The sequence below is a fragment of the Polypterus senegalus genome, chromosome 10 (assembly GCF_016835505.1).
Source record: "Polypterus senegalus isolate Bchr_013 chromosome 10, ASM1683550v1, whole genome shotgun sequence".
Classification (NCBI taxonomy): Eukaryota; Metazoa; Chordata; class Cladistia; order Polypteriformes; family Polypteridae; genus Polypterus; species Polypterus senegalus.
This window is the reverse complement of record NC_053163.1, coordinates 172,033,420-172,050,841: the sequence shown is the minus strand read 5'-3', so window position 1 is coordinate 172,050,841 and position 17,422 is coordinate 172,033,420. Positions and strand designations below refer to the sequence as shown.

Genomic DNA, 17,422 nt, shown 5'->3' with positions numbered 1-17,422 from the left:
GAGACACTCATTTGAGGATCTGAGGTTACGATTTGGAATATAAGGTGTCAGACATTCCGATATATAAGATGGGGCGAGATTATTTAAGGCTTTATAAACCATAAGCAGAATTTTAAAGTCAATTCTGAATGACACAGGTAACCAGTGTAGTGACATCAAAACTGGAGTAATGTGTTCTGATTTTCTTTTCCTAGTTAGGATTCTAGCAGCTGCATTCTGCACTAGTTGCAAACGATTTATGTCTTTTTTGGGTAGTCCTGAGAGGAGTGTGTTACAGTAATCTAGTCGACTGAAAACAAACGTGAACTAATTTCTCAGCATCTTTCAGTGATAAAGAGGTCTAACTTTACTTATGTTTCTTAAGTGAAAAATGCTGTCCTAATGATCTGATTAATATGTGATTTAAAATTCAGATTACAGTCAACAATCACCCCTAAGCTTTTTACCTCCGTCTTGACTTTTAATCCTAATGTATCCAGTTTATTTCTAATAGCCTCATTGTATCCATTATTGCTGATCACTAAAATTTCAGTTTTCTCTTTATTTAACTTGAGAAAATTACTATTCATCCATTCTGAGATACTAGTCAGACATTGTGTTAGTGAATCAATAGAATCGGGTCATCAGGTGCTATTGATAAGTACAGCTGTGTGTCATCAGCATAGCTGTGGTAGCTCACGTTGTGCCCTGAGATAATCTGACCTAACGGAAGCATGTAGATTGAGAATAACAGCGGACCCAGGATAGAGCCTTGTGGAACACCATATTGGATATCATGTGTCTTGAGTTGTAATTCCCACAACTAACAAAATATTTTCTCCCTGTCAGGTAGGATTCAAACCAATTTAAGACACTGCCAGAGAGGCCCACCCATTGACTAAGGCGATTTCTAAGAATGTTGTGATCAATGGTGTCAAATGCAGCACTCAGATCTAAGAGGATGAGAACAGATAAATGGCCTCTGTCTGCATTTACCCGCAAGTCATTTACTACTTTAACGAGTGCAGTTTCTGTGCTGTGATTTGTTCTAAAACCTGACTGAAATTTATCAAGAATAGCATGTTTATTTAGGTGGTCATTTAACTGCATAATGACTGCCTTCTCTAGAACTTTACTTAAGAAGGGCAGGTTAGAGATGGGTCTAAAATTTTCAAGAGCGAGGGTCAAGATTATGTTTCTTAAGTAGGGGTTTAACTACAGCAGTCTTAAGACAGTCTGGGAAGACCCCAGTATCTAGTGACAATTTACTATGTCAAGAACATTATCAATTAGCACGCCTGATACTTCTTTGAAAAACCTTGTTGGTATCGGGTCAAGGACGAGGTGGAGGGTTTTAATTGAGATATTATTTTTGTAAATCAGGTAAATCTATCCTAGTGAAAGAGTTTAATTTGTTTATAACAGGATGTTGGGGTTTAGGGGATCCTTAGTGTTGGGGAGATATACTATGTTATTTCTAATATCATTAATTTTTTGATTGAAAAATACAGCGACAGCCTCACAGGTTTCACTGGAAGCACTTAGGAGGCATTCCTTTGAGCTACCTGGGTTTAGTAGGTGATCAATTGTTGAAAATAAGACTCTAGGATTACTAGCATTGTTATTTATAATATTAGAGAAATAGCAGCGTCTCTCAAGACGGACAGTGTTATTGTATTCTGTTATTTTGACTTTTAATATTTCGTGGTGGATAGTAAGTTTAGTCTTCCTCCATTGACGCTCAGCTCTACGGCATGTTCTCTTTAAATCAGACACTCTTTGGGTCTTCCATGGTATAACAATGCTAGAAGATTTTTTCACTGTCTTTTCAGGTGCAACTATGTCAACAGCAGCTCTCACTTTAGAATTAAATCTTTCCACCTTACTATTTACATTGTCCTCGCTATTATAGCTGGCACTATAAACGGACTGATTGCTTAAAATGTTTGTAAGTTTTAAAGCTGCTGCGAATCAAAGAAGCGTTTTTAACAATATGCTTCTCATGAGTGTTTTTATCATTATTTCTATATTAAAAAGTAGAAGAAAATGGTCTGATAGACCAATATCAATGATCTGTTTTATATCAACTTTCAGTCCTTTAGTAATCACTAAGTCTAATGTATGACCTGCTTTATGTGTAGGCTGATTTATGAGTTGTCTCAAATCAAAAGAATCCAGGAGGTTCATAAATTCTTTTACTTTTAGATCACACTGATTATCTATATGAAAATTAAAGTCGCCAACTATTAGGAGTGTGTCATAATTAGTAATTAAAATTGACATTAAGTCAGAGAATTCCTCAAAAACGCGCGTTATATTTAGGAGGTCTATACACGGATAGTACTAGAACTTGAGAATCTCCATGAATAACAACGGCGAGATACTCAAAGGACTTGAACTTACCAAAACTGACATCTTTACATTTTAATCGGCTCGAGTAAATGTTAGCCAATCCGCCCCCCCTTTTTCCCTGGCGGTTTGAATGAGTAAAACTGTAATCCGGAGGCAGATTCGATTAAAACTGACGCGGCATCTGAATTCAGCCATGTTTCATTTAGTGCAATAAGATCTATTTTTATCACTAATAAGATCGTTGATAAAAACGTTTTGTTAGTTAAAGCTCTGACATTTAATAGTGCCATATTTAATGTTTCGGAGGTGCAGAGATGAGTACTATGTGCGTTATTGTTATTTGGAATAGGAACTAAAATTATTATTATTAGCGCCGCTCTGTGTATATTTTTGTTTAATCTGATCTGTTTTATAGTTTTAATACATTGTTCCTCTAAAATAGTGATTTTAATTAGATTATTGGAGTTTATGCCGTATTTCCTAGGTTTTCTACGTGCATTGAGATTGCTTATTACAGTATTAATGGTGTGAACTTTAACGGAAGACTCTATTAAACATTCATCATGTCCTGGCACAGCAGTATTATTTCGGAAGGGGTTAAGAGCAGAGATAGATAGTCAAGAAAAACGAATTACCTTCGATATGTTTTCGGAGAGGACCCGGGCGCCGAAACTGTTCGGATGCAGGCCATCACGCTTGAAGAGACGCGGCCTTTCCAAAAAGAGATTCCAATTGTTGATGAAGCCGACATCCTTCTTCTTGCAGAAACCCTGTAGCCAGTTGTTCAACCCTAGCAGACGACTGTAGTACACCCATTCATGTGCCTGCAGAGCATGCTGGGAGTTGTAGGCCCATAGGGAAGCACTGCTGGGCTCCATGGATGCTGGGAAGGTCTGTTACTACTTTCTGGGGCTTCCATACATCCTCCTTGACACCAGAAGTATTTCTGTGTTCGGCATAAAACGCCGAACACCTCCATTCAGTCAGAGTTGGGAGAGGAGTCAGACTAAGCTCACTTGGGAGTAGGGAAGGGGACAGACGTGCGTTATAGTTGTGCTTTGGTGACTAAAAGAGACTTGTGCAAGGCATTGTAAAATAAGATTGTTTGTTGGCACCAAAAGCATGTTAGTAAGGTGTGAACTTGCTCTCAAAATACAATTTTGGATGTAGGTATGCAGCTGATGAGCCAAAAATGTTTTTTTTTCTTAGCATTCCATGATGTTTTGTGGGGCCAGTGTGGTATGACAGAGCTGTGGCAGCTTTGCTTCGAACTTTCATTTATTCGCTGCCATGTTTCATGTTTTGGGCATGCGTAATGTCACAACCTGATCAGTACTCCAGCCATTCTCCCAGCATTAAAAAAAATAATAATTAAAAATTTGGACGCGAACGTCAGTAGGTTTTGCACCCTAGGAACTATTGTAAAACATTTCAGTAATTATTCACCACTCTGATGCTGATCTTTCTGATCATAAAATAGGTTATTACGATAGCAATTGACAAAAAGAATTCATAATTAATTGCAGAATTACGGTATTTGAAGGTTCCTCTAGAGTGCCTCTTGCACGATTTGGCTGAAAAACTAATCAGCACGTCATCTCATAGCAGACTTAAGTTTCAAGTTTGGTATTTTTACATCCAGCTGTTTAAGCTCTAGACCATCCTCAAGAAATGGCGGCACACACCGATCGTCAAGATATCAATGTTTTCAGTATCAGGGGACCCTAAAACGTGCAGATCTGTCAGAAACTGGAGATTGAAATTTTTGATAAATCTAAAGCTTTTGCTCCCTGTCCCTCCAAAGATGGTAGGTTATGGTGGGGGAAGCGCAAAGCAAAAAAAAGAAAACAAAACTTGCAGTATTTTCATTTGAGGGGAACTTTTGTGGACCATGTTACAAGTACTTCTCCAGATAAGAGCGCAGCACCACATGGCTAATTATGCATGCAAAGGATAAGCCAAAACAAGCCTTAAAGCAGCACTCCCACTCTCCTTTCCCTCATCAGAACTCACAGGAGACCCCATGAAATAATCATAATGGTCGTTCAGTTTTGAAAGGTAGAGCAAGGGGTGTCAGCATTTAGGATGGGACTTTCCAATCACGAGTGTGTTCACCCAGCACTGAAGTCTCACTGAATAGGTGGAAGCCCCTCTTGCCCTTCTTAGTTTATTCAAGACTCATTTCTTGGAAAACCGATGCAGATTATAAGAGCTAGGGGGGTGGTCCTCCTTGGCAGATCACTGCCTATCATTGAAGCTTGTTGGTGTCCAGCTCAAGGAAGAACAATGGTGACTGCTTAATCAATCCGCAGCGATCCACCATGATGCACTTCACAAACCATGCAAACCCACTCACATTAAATACAAGAGTGACTCGCGACCATCTGGTAGCAACCCACAACCCATAGTTTAAGATGCTCCAATCTAGGTGGGCCAGCTCACTAAGGACCCTAGAAAGATGGATGGCTAATTCAAGTGGTGGAAACTTGGCCAGAGTTGGTCTTCTACATCCAGTGGGTGGACCCATTTACATTATATATGACAGTGACTCACGACCCACCAGCAGAAACCCACGACCCATAGTTTAAGATACTCTTACGCAGGTGGACTGGCTCACTAAGAACGCTGGAAAGAAGGATGGCTGATGGACACTTGGGCAGCAGTTGGTTTTCTACATCCAATGGGCAGATGACTGCGACATACAATAGCAAATGGCCAGACAAGTGACATAGAGGTTCTGACACATGGTGCAACGAAGGAAAAGCACTCCTTGCTGCGAGATGGAAAGAGGTGGATACCCATCATCTTAATCACCCCAGATAATGAACTCAAACATGCATAACTCATATTAGATAAAGCTTATAAAATCTGTATGTGGTCTGTGTGAGAAGTTTGGAATGAGGTACTCCATCATGTGACCCATCTCACCCATTTATCCAGTTCAAGGTTACAGAGAGCTGACGCCAGTCCCAGCAGTGGGTTTAAACTCAATCCTGGACATGGTGCTAGGCTTTCGGGGGCACACATAGTCTGTTCACTGTCACCATTTAACTGAACATTCATGACAACAAGATGTGGGAAGGAAAACTGAACTATCAGGAGTGAAACTCCACACAGATATGAGGAGAATGTCTAAACTCCACACGGGCTGGGATCTGCACCCAAACTCCATGAGCTGTGAGACCATAGCAATAACCACTCCACCAGTGTGGCACTTCCAAAGTTAACAAAAGGCCAAAAATGACCAATGTAAATACATCATTAGCCTACTGCTGTAGAAAAGGGTTTTAAATGGGAAGCCTAATTCCTGTGCCGATTTAATCCACAAAGATACATTTATGCTCCAGCGGACAAAGGCGTAATACTGATCTGCAATTAGGTAACAGATGCGCCATCTTCAATTAAAAAATCATTACTGCCGCTCTCCCTGCCGGCAGCTTCACTGCATGACAGCTGTCATCTTGGCCAAAGAAAGAAAATGAATAGGCTGACCTCTTACCAATTAGTGACCCCAAGCTCCACACTTCCAGACCTCTGGGGACAATGGGCAGGTGCCACTACAAGTAATACTGTCTCCCCTGATGCTTTCTAATTAATACAAGTGCTCTCCTACATGCTGTCTGGGAGAAAAAGCATTCATTACAAGCTGTTCTTCTCCAAAATTGGAAAGCGGCTGGCCTTAAGTGCAAAGTTCCTGTACAGGTGGCAGGTGGATCCTGCTCATCTTAAGGATGGGAGGGAGGAATTAGACCCTGTTTCTAGCAAAATAAGTAGAAGTTAAAGGCATTAGTGACAGTACACATAATTAGATTAAAAGATACAGCCTGGGGTGAGGTCATTAGTGGAGTTCCTCTGGGTTTTGTAGGAGAACTGTTGCTCATCCTAATCTGTATTAATGGTGGGTATTGAGAGATGGAAGACCAGAATCGTGATGAGTCAGTAGAGATGAAGTCCGGCTTATCTGGCAAAATTTGAGAGAATGTTTCTTGTTTTACTTTATTTGTCTTCAATATTACCCGGTTTTGTTTCTGTAGGTTGGTATAGTTTTACCACTTGTAGTCTCATTTAGGGTTGAGCCACAGTTGGAACGACTAGGCAGAATTTAAGGCAAATAAATAAATAGTTCATTTGTTTGTCACAAACTTTTGTTCTCTCTGTAGGTGTAACTTAATAAATATATATATAACTAATAATGTGGTAGCTAGTATACATGATCAAAAGATTCTTCCAACTATACCATGCAGTTCCCTAAATTTTGATCCTTCCGACTATACCATGCAGTTCCCTAAATTTTGATCCTTCCGACTATACCATGCAGTTCCCTAAATTCTGATCCTTCCGACTATACCATGCAGTTCCCTAAATTTTGATCCTTCCGACTATACCATGCAGTTCTCTAAATTTTGATCCTTCCGACTATACCATGCAGTTCTCTAAAGGGACCACTTTCAGGGAACTAATGCAGAAGCTTTAGAATTTGTAAGGATTAGAGGATGTTGGTGCACCTCTGAAGTCGAAAAGCATGCGCCATTATGAAAATAAACACATAAAAAGATAAGAGCTGTTATTATCACATATACAAAAGTACACCTTACATAATGAAATGCTTAATTGCGTATGTTAATCAAAATGCAACACGTGGCAACTCTCTGCCACGACATCTAGTGAGAATAACTGCCTGACCTCGAAACTGAGGTCTTCCCAAACTGGAAATTTGTCAGAATGTGCCAACATAAAAGATAAATCTCAAGCACTGAGAATATTTTATGTATTATATAACACACACATACCGTATCACACAAGAAACGTACAAACTCAATTCAGAAAAAAATGTTCATAATCAAGTTCAAGTTACGTTAAGGAAGAAACATCATACAGAACTTTCCTGCAACAATTTAAAAATTGAAGTCCGTTTAATGTGTTAACGAGAAGTTAATTATGTTTGCTCAACCATATTTAGAGGCTTGTAAAATCAGAGCGAGGGACATTTCTAACTCTGTAAGTAGAAATGGAAAATTTAAGAATATCGGCACAGAGATGGAGTTTAAAACTAAGCTGGGACTGGCACTTTGAAAGGCTCCTGGACAGTCTGAGGTGCAACCTGGTGGCATTGGATGGACCAAAACATAATGTCCCAGAGGTGTTCTATTGGATTTAGGTCAGGAAAGTGTGGTGGCCAGTCAATGGTATCAATTCCTTCATCTGCCTGCATACTCTCACCACATGAGGCCAGGAATTGTCGTGCACCAGGAGCCACTGTACCAGCATAGGGTCTGACAATGGGTCCAAGGATTTCATCCTGATACCTAATGGCAGCCAAGGTGCCTTTGTCAAGCCTGTAGCGGTCTGTGTGTCCCTCCATGGATATGCCTCCCCAGACAATCATTAACCCACCACCAAACTGCTCATGCTGAATGATGTTACAGGCAGCATAATGTTCTCCATGGCTTCTCCAGACCCTTTCACTTCTGTCACATGCTCAGGGTGAACCTGCTCTCATCTGTAAAAAGCACAGGGCACCAGTGGTGCATCTGCCAATTCTGGTATTCTATGGCGAATGCCAATCGAGCTGCATGCTGCTGGGCAGTGAGCTCAGGGCCCATTAGAGGACATGGGGCCCTTGGGTCACCCTCATGAAGTCTTAATATCAAGAAAATAATTTTCAATTTACAATGGGGTAGAACCACCACCTTTGGTTAATAGTTGTACAGCAGACTGAGTAGCTAGAAACTGTGCTGTGCCCCGATATGCCTGAATGACCCCAATTCCTTACCGGCATCAATCCATTTGGCCCGTGTTGTCCCTGCTGCGTTGCCCTCCATTATTTCCATAGCTGCATAAAGCCAGTAATCTGCAGCACAACCGTAAAAGCAATTATAGTCAGTGGCCCCTGTTCTACTTACTGTGGTGGAGCACGGTGTATTTTTATACCTGACCTACTCAACTGCCAACACTTCTACCACAGAGATGGCTTCTGTGTTCCTGCACATTAAAGCTTCCATATGTTCCTCTGTTCAAGGAAATTAGCGCAGTCTGTCCAAAGAATTCAACAATAAGAGAGGAGGAAGCCCTGGTAGAACATAAAATTAGTTTTGAAGTTAGCACGGTTGCCTTATGGAGCTTTTGGGAGTGAGAAGATGGACATTAGGCTCGACAAGCAAACCCCGGTTTGGTGGTTTAACTTCATTCCCTGGAGACACACTGTGGCTCCTTGTTTTCACTCCATCCACCTCCAGTTACGAAGGTAATGGAACATCAAATAAAACAGAATGGTTTGTTTCTGGTCTCCATCCAAAAATTAGAAAGAGTCTTCTTTATAAGATGGCCGATGATCAGAGCAGGATGATATTTAATTAATGACATAAAACTAATCAGACATATGGTGCCACATTTGACGTTACCGGCATTTCATTTAAGCAACACACAGGGTGTTTTCTTTGGAGGGGAGCCCAATCAGCTTTAAATAATGTAACATGCAATTTGATTCTGTGCATGTGTAACTGTTTTTAAATAACAGTAAGTGAGCACGAAACCAGAGGGTGATGGTGATGTAGAAAAGGTGGCCATAACTGGCAGGGGCATTTAATGGGTTGCCTCAGAGGGAACTATCACGTCTATGCTGAGCCTCGACAGGATGGCACTTGTTTGTTTACTTTCTATATGATAGGTAAATCAAAAAGTAATGACAATTGAAAATTACACACTAACCGCAGAGAATGGATGCTGACCCAATATAATACGTTCTCAGTGGCTTATGGGTAGTTTGAACACGCACAGCACGGTCTTCTGCCATTAAGCTAATTGAAGCCAAAGTCAAATGAATATCAATGCTCTGCTGTGGGATGGTTGAACAACATGTTGTGGTGACATCTCTTTCTTCACTTCCATAAATTTACCATTTTTAATATTTTTATTAATTGGGTGTGGACACTCCATTGCTTCAGTTAAGCGAGGAGCTCCCTCTTGACGATTTCAGCCCATGGACACTTGATCAATTCACCCAGCGCTTCCCCCTTGATGACTAAATCAGCGATAAAAAAAAAAAAAAACTGCAAATATTTTATAGCCAATCATGTGGGTGTCACACCCTCTGATGTCGTTACCCGATGCTGTCCGCACTCCCCTCACCCGCCGTAGTGGCCCCACAATGTGGATGTAGGCATATTCTGCGTTCCATTTACCTCGGAAGTCAGATGTCCGAGCTGAAACCCAAGTTGACGGCGTTCCAGCAAAACACTCAGAAAACCAACATGAACACGTCCGGAAAAGCCTCTGTCGTGCTTCCTCCACTGGAATAAATAGCAGTTGATAACTCATTACGCGGCATTTTGAGTATCCAAACACCATAGCAACATTTCCACGGACAGACGCAGCACTGTGAGTATGACCGATTTAACGAGACACTAATAGACAGAAGTGCTAATAAACTTTATAATACTGCAGCTTACACTAAAGTTCGAGGTGTAGGTCGCCATTTTGGATCGGCATCATGACGTGAAGTCGAACAAACATGGACTTTCAGACCAGCCCAGTGTTTTCAGAGTTGGAAATCTGACTTAAGTGGGCCCTCCAGATGAAAATTCCAACTAGGAACTGGGAAATTCCGACTTCTCACTTCAAGTGGAATGCAGCATTGGTCGCTCATTAAACAGTACAGTTGGCTCAAAAGAAACCTCCTGTGCAACAAAAGGGCAAAAGCGATCTTTGCCCGCTCATACGTCTCTCCGCACACTAAACGACGATTGCTTACAGTTGCTCCCATGCTAAAGTACCACAGAAAGTCTTTCTGGTTCTCCTGAAAACCAATAAGAAAAAATAAAATTGACCTGCAACAAAAAAAAACCAAAAAAAAAAAAAAACACACCAGCAGTGTAGATGGCGCAACCAGACAGTGGTATATTATGGGCGTACTCTGACACAGTGAAGATTGCCATTCCGGCCAGCCAGGTTATGCTGGCACAAAGGTGTAGCGGCCTTTAGGGAATATGCTGTACGGCAGCAGACTGCAAGATTCAGAGAGTAGAGTAGCAAAACGGTAGCAGAGCATAACAGACTTACATAAGTCGGGCCAGCAGGGGTATGCAGTAGATGGGTGGGCTGTTATACCAGCCTTTCAGGTATGCATCGCTTTGGAGCGGGCTTGAAAATAACCTTGGCAGGTTTAATAATCCTGGTTTCTTTTGTATCCCAAAAACATGCTGTATATTAATCTGAAAATCTAAAACTAGCCCTGGTGTTGCTTAGTGGCTCTATGAGAAGGATTTAGGAGTGGCAGTGGACTCCTCACTATCAACTGGCAGACAGTGTTCATACACCATTAAGAAGGCTAACAGAATGTCAGGTTATATAGCGCCTTGATGGGTGGAGTACAAGTCACAGGAGGGTCTGCTCAAGTCTTTATAACCCACTGGTGAAGCCTCATCTGGAGTCCTGGGTGAAGTTTGGGTCTCCAGGCTACAAAAAGTGCAGAGAAGAGCGACCTGCCTGATACCAGGGCTACGGTAGAGGAGTTACGAGAAAAGATTAAAAGAGCTGAGCCTTCACAGTTTAAGTAGATGGAGATTAAGTGAAGACATGATTGAAATGTGTAAAATTATGAAGGGAATTAGTGCAGTGGATCGAGACTGTGATTTTAAAAATGAGGTCATCGAGAATATGGGGACACAGTTGGAAACTTAAGGGTAAATTTCACACAAAAATTAGAAAGTTTTCAGGATGTTCAGGATGTCTCAATGGATATCAAAGCTAACTCCCACTTTCTGGGGCCTGGGTTCAATTCTAATTCAGCCACTATCTGTGTGTTCAAGTCTACCTACGATTTGTTTTGTGTACTGGCTGTGCTACCCACCTAAGACAGGCGGAAATCTAAAGAATCAACACAGACCTCAGTGTTGATGTTTGCAGTGCACCATCTACTCAAATGTATTATTTAAATGCATGCAGTAATAAAATGCATAGCAATTGTCATTCCAAACCATTCTGCATCACAAACATTTGAAGTAATAAAATGCATTGCGTTTGTTATTCCAACAGGTGGTGCATCTCAAAAGTCTGAAATAAAATGCGTTGCATCGGTCATTTCAACAGATGGCATATCTCAAACATTTAAAGTAATAAATTGCATTGCATTTGTCATTCCAACAGATTACATACATTAACATGGCCTTTTTCACAAATCCCATTCCAAATCATTATAACAGAGACTGATGCATTCAATTTGTCATTCCAACAAAATGCATTTTATTACTTCAAATGTCTGTGTGGTGCAATTCGTCATCTCTGTTATATGCCACTTGGAATGGGATTGGTGAAAGCAGGGTTAATGCTTCTGAAGTGCCATCTGTTGGAATGACAAATGCAAAATCATCTTTTGAAAGGGGGGGGGTTAGGGGTGGCATACTGGTGCAGCGATAGCACTGCTGGCTTGCAGCAAGGAGATCAGGTTCATGTCGTATGTCTTCCCTGCATGGAGTTTGCACGTTCTCACCTGGGTGAATTCATTTCCTCCCACCATCCAAAGACATGCAGGTGTGTGCGAGTGTGTTTGTTTGTATTCGCCCAGTGAAGGACTGGTGGTTTCCCCAGGGTCAGTTCCTGCCTGGCACACTATGCCAGCTGGGTTAGGCTCCGGCCTACTGTGACCCTGGTCTGGTTTAAGCAGGCTAGAAAATGACATCTGTTAGAATGACAAATGCAAGGCATTTTATTGCTACAGATGCCGGTGATACACCATCTGTTGGAATGACACGGGCATAGCAACTGGACAGGCACATCATTGTAATAAGGTGGATATACCCCTAACCCCTGTGCATGTTTGTCTAAATGGAGAGTCTAACCTGGCCTCCTGCACCTCAGGAAGTGCCAATGCACCTCAAGACAGACATTTAATCCATGCGGTTGCTTCCTTGTGCCCTCCAATGTTACTGACAAATGGGCAAAGGGGATTTGAAAAACAGACATCTCCGGCGATGGCTTGAGAGGGTATCACGACTAGGACGCCCCCTGCAGGTTGTTCCTGTGTCTACACGAGCTTCCTCCACGTCCAAAGGGACACAAGGTTGGTGGACTGGCGATGCTCTGTGCGTTTGTCGTTGCATTCACCCTGAGAAGGACTGGCGCCCTGTTCGCAGACTGCTCCTGCCTTCACCCCGGTGCTTACCGAGATAAGCTCCGTCTCGATGCCAGTTTGGCCAATCAATTCTTTAAAATATTGGTTCTGTAATGGCACGTTATCAGATTGTGTGGTTCCTCGTAGCTCCGTCGCTTGACAAACGACCTTTTCATTCTGTGAAGGGTACTCTGCACAAGAAGTTGGTTCTTTGGGCTTTGAAAAGGTTCCTAATACGCGGACGAAACAAAATGTTTTAATAACTAACATAGTATACCCAGCAGCATACCAACAGATCAAGAAAACCCGAACTGAACCTGCGCGACTGTATGCAGAGAGAGTCCGTTTAAAATCAGGAAGCCATTGGTATTTCACACATTTTACCATCTATTCGTGTTATTTATTGAACCCGTTACGGATCTTAATGAAAGGTGCTTTGCTCCCTCCCATTACATCACTCCGACACCTTGATTTGTTTAAAGAGTGAAGATCAATAGCATGAACGAACTTGTTCTTGTTACCCCCTTTGTAATATTCTCCCCGTATGACTAACATGGGCGTTTGTCCCAACACAGGCAGGCTGCGGGTCCCAAATAATATCGGGACGGAAACGCAGATTTTAAAAATAGACTGTGATGAAGTTTAAGCATTGTCTTCAACGTCTGCCTCGACAAAGGCGCTATACTGTACATAATTTAACTTAATACCAGCACCGAGACTTGACTTAATTAAAGTAGATCGGCTCATACTGCCAGGAGGTATGACCCAAACAGTTTTCCGATCAATCGGCTAAAATCTGACCCGAACCGCCGACACTGTTCTCATTTCCTAAGAAGGTCCTGCGGCGATGAGAGTCGCAGCTCTCTTTGAACACAAGACACGAAGAAAAAGAAATGTTCACAAAGAAATGAAATTAGGCACAGCCTTACTTACCTCCCAGAGTACTGCCGCACAGAAAAGCGAAAGCCAAAACGTTTCGGAAGAGCCAATGGGCCGGCGGCTTAGCGAACTCCATTTCCACAAGGAGAGTACCGAACGGGACAAGCGCCCCGGCGGGTTAGGGTGCGGTGCGGTGAGATGGGCACGGGACAATCCACTCGGTCAGTCAGCACGTTCGATGCGATTCCAAGTTCTTCCAAATTCTATTCAAAGTTAGCCACTGGCTCATCTCAAACTTTTCCTGGACACACAACGAGTCCGCTGTTGATCTAATCGCGGCTGCTGCGCCGTCGGGCCAATTTCTAATCACGGCTTTCCTTAACCGAGGCCGGACGCGACGTCAGCCGCACGATCTTTACTCTGTGCGATCGGATTGGCTTTTCTTTATTTTTCCGGCATTCCACTTTCTCTCTTAGTCTCTCCCGCTTTCCTTTTTTTAATCCAACAGCTGATCTCCAAGCAAACTCAACAAGCTATAACCACCAAAGTCAGACAAGACTTTTTTTTTTTTTTAGCGAAGCCTTTTCCATAGACACTCGTCAAGCTCGGCTGGGCAACTGAGACTTTTTAACAATGGAGCCACGAGTGCCGCTGAGGACCTCGAGCCGCGAATCCCTTAATAACCACTCAGTGGCGCTAGACCTGATGACAAGATAATACGAACGAGATGGGCAGAAGCGGGGATCGACACGTCCTCCCTCGGGAGTGGCAGCTTCTACCGACGGATCAAAGGTTCCAAAAAAATGCGTGGTCGAATCTCAATGGGCGTAATTTAAGGAGAAGCCAAGTTAGCGGAAAACCTCCGTCGCCTCACTTCACTCAGCTAGAAATGCAAAAAGATACGAGCGAGTTATTAATGAATCAATCATCTTCCGAATCCGCTAGCTGTGAGACAGGAGGATTGTTAATTAACTTTGATTATGCTGTCTATTTATTATTTGCAATACAAAGCTAAAAAGTCTGAAACCGCTCTAACTCGGGGTGTTCATACAAAACGTAATGATTTACAGTACTTCATAAAGTGTTTAATAAACACTCTCTTGAATAATACTGATTCTTAAATGGCAACATATGGTGCTTTACAGGGTCGTGTGGATCCTCGTAGAACGTTTTACTTTTTACTAAAGCTGTCCAGTTTCACGACTTGAAATGACGCAATCGCTATTGCCCCGCCCTCTTTCACGCGGCCAGACTCATTTGCATGTCAATGACTTCAGAACAATCAGGGCAGCATGACGCGCCTCTCGAGAGAACATCGCGCCGTCGTCCCGTTCTCTGGTTGCGTGGAGCTGGCAAAACTTTAAAAGTTGGACTCCTCAGCCTCGTCTTTTCAGCGGAGACGACGTTAAGTGGAATGTTTAACTTAATGTTCTTAACTTATTTGTAAGGTACAAGGTTAGCAAATGTTTTCTAATTAATTGTAGTAAGAAACACTCATATAGTGTAACAGAGTACATAGTACAGAAACGGCACTTATCAAAATTACTAACGACCTCCTTATGGCAGCTGATTCTGGTTTCATTCCTATTCTCATCCTCCTTGATCTGAGTGCAGCCTTTGACACTATTTGTCACACTACTCTTCTCAGTAGATTATCTTCGATTGGCATTACCCACACTCCACTCGATCGGTTCAAATCCTACCTCACTTTGTTCAGCCTAAAACTTTCACATCCCAACTCACCGCTGTTACTTCAGGTGGGCTCTGTACTGGGGTCCCTCCTTTTCATTATTTACCTCCTTCCACTTGGAAATATCTTTTGTAAATAGAACATTAGCTTCCACTGTTATGCTGATGACACCCAGCTCTATCTCACTAGCAAACCTACTCTTTCCTTTCCACCGTCATCGCTTACTGATTGCAGAGCAGAAATCAAATCCTGGTTTTCTTCAAGTTTTCTTAAATTAAATAACAAGTGACAAATCTGAGGTTCTCCTCATTGGTACAAAATCAACATTATCCAAAATTGATAACTTTTCCTGTGTTATTGATAATTCCTCTGTCTCCCCTTCCCCACAGGTGTCATCCTTGACAGTACTTTATCTTATGTCCCATTTAAATAACATCTCCTGGTCTACATATTTCCACTTGCGTAACATTAATCGTATTCGATCCCCACACCACAGCTCTCCTTGCTCATAGCCTTGTCACTTCTCATCTGGATTATTGCAATTCCTTCTTCGTTGGTCTTTCTCGCAAATCTCTTTATAAGCTTCAACTGGTCCAGAATTCAGCTGCCCACATTATTGCTAGAACCCCCTCGATTCACCATATCACTCCCGTCTTGCAGCAGCTTCACTGGCTTCCAGTTAAATTCCATATTCAATTCAAAATTCCTCTACTAACCTTTAAGGCTCTCCACAACCTTGCCCCCCCTCCATATATGTCTGATGTCCTCCATGTTGCCATTCCCTCCCGTACCCTTAGATCCTCTTCCTCCATCCACTTGACTGTCCCCTTCGTCCGTCTTACCACTATGTGGAGCAGAGCATTCAGTCGCCCTGCTCCTCAGCTTTGGAACTCACTACCATATGAGTTTAGAAATATTGAATCATTCTCACTTTTCAAATCTAAACTTAAAACTCATTTGTTTAAGACTGCTTTTCTCTTTGATTACAATTGCTCTGTCTAATTTTAATTTTTGTATTTTAGTTGTGTGTTTTATCTATTGTTTGGTGTCCTTGAGTGTTTAGAAAGGTGCCTACAAATAAATAAAATGTATTATTATTTATTATTATTATATAAGTACGTGCCCCTTGTAATTTGCACCATAAATCATCTTGTGCATCTTTCTTAGCATCCTACACACTTAAAAATGCTGGTTCTTTAATGGCACTTTATGGATCTTTACTGGGTTGTGTGCTTCTTCATAGAACCTCTGACTGACAAATTTAATTCTTGGGCAAGATCTCCATATATTGTATGAACTTGGATTGAGTTTTGAATATGTAGAAAAAAACTGAAATCTTAATTGCATGGTAGGCTACCTAGCAGGACAGTAACAGATTTAGAAAGCCTGTGCTGCTGGACAGAAAGAATTCTTTTAAAATCAGGAGCTATTGCTATTTCAAAAAACCTGTTACCATCTATTATATAATATAATACCACCTATTTACTGTATTTATGGAGCCAGCTACAGATCTAAAGAAATAAAGGATTCTTTCTGGAACCTTCATGTGGACCAACATGGTTCCTCAATGGCATCTCTCTGAATAACCGCTCTGGCACTTTTATTTTTAAACGTGTGTGTCGTCTAATGGATTGAATGGCTTTGCCAAGAAGTATCCCCATAGCATGATGATTCTACAGCCATGCTTCACTGTAGGTATAGAAATTCACGAGAGTGCTTGGAGTTCTGCCCAAAGAGTTTATTATTTGTCCCATCAGAAAGAAACTTTTCTTAAAAATAAAGGTGCCAGAGTGGTTCTTCAGGACAATGCCTTAATTAACCCTAACCCTAATCCTAACCCTTTTTGGTTCCCAGAAGACCCATCCAAATTTATTTAGATGCATAACAGGCTCCATATAATAACCACCGTAAGTGTTGGAGTGGATGAATTGGCATCTCAACAGGGATCCGGGTTAATTCCCTATCTGACTGAGAAGCCATAATGGAAGGATGTGGATGGCCAGGCATGCTGGCCAAGTTGGTTGCTGGTATCCCGGTCTGGAAGCCATAATAGATGGACAGAGGGAGGCTGCATCATTGGGACCATGTATTTGGCGAGTCGAACCAAATTGCGCTTGAATCACGACCCCACCCCCCTTGGGGATTTGTACGATCGTTCGGTGGTCCTGTCTTGATGATTCGAGAGCAATCGTCGGAAAGGGACGTGGCTGGGGGGCACCATCTTCATGATTCCAGCACGATTGTTGGAGCTGTGACTTGCCGCTACCCATTGCCATTATAAATAAAGTTAAGTTGCAGCCCATTTTAACCCCGGTGATCACACATCAATCACCAAGGTGAAATCCCAACAACGCATTCTAATTGGGCTCCTCGAATCACCCCGGTGGGTTACGAGTTTAAAAAATAACATAGAA

At 42.0% G+C, this 17,422-nt stretch overlaps 1 protein-coding gene across 2 annotated transcripts in view; it reads right to left on the bottom strand.

Moving 5' to 3' along the window:
- The window catches only part of tmem132a (transmembrane protein 132A), a 37,950-nt gene extending 23,952 nt beyond the window's left edge, over window positions 1-13,998 (bottom strand). For both annotated transcript variants that reach the window (XM_039767519.1, XM_039767520.1), the window contains exon 1: window positions 13,373-13,998. In XM_039767519.1, coding sequence (XP_039623453.1) covers window positions 13,373-13,454 — 82 coding nt within the window. In that variant the 5' untranslated portion in view covers window positions 13,455-13,998. The remainder of the gene's footprint in view (window positions 1-13,372) is intronic.
- Window positions 13,999-17,422: the final 3,424 nt, after the last annotated feature.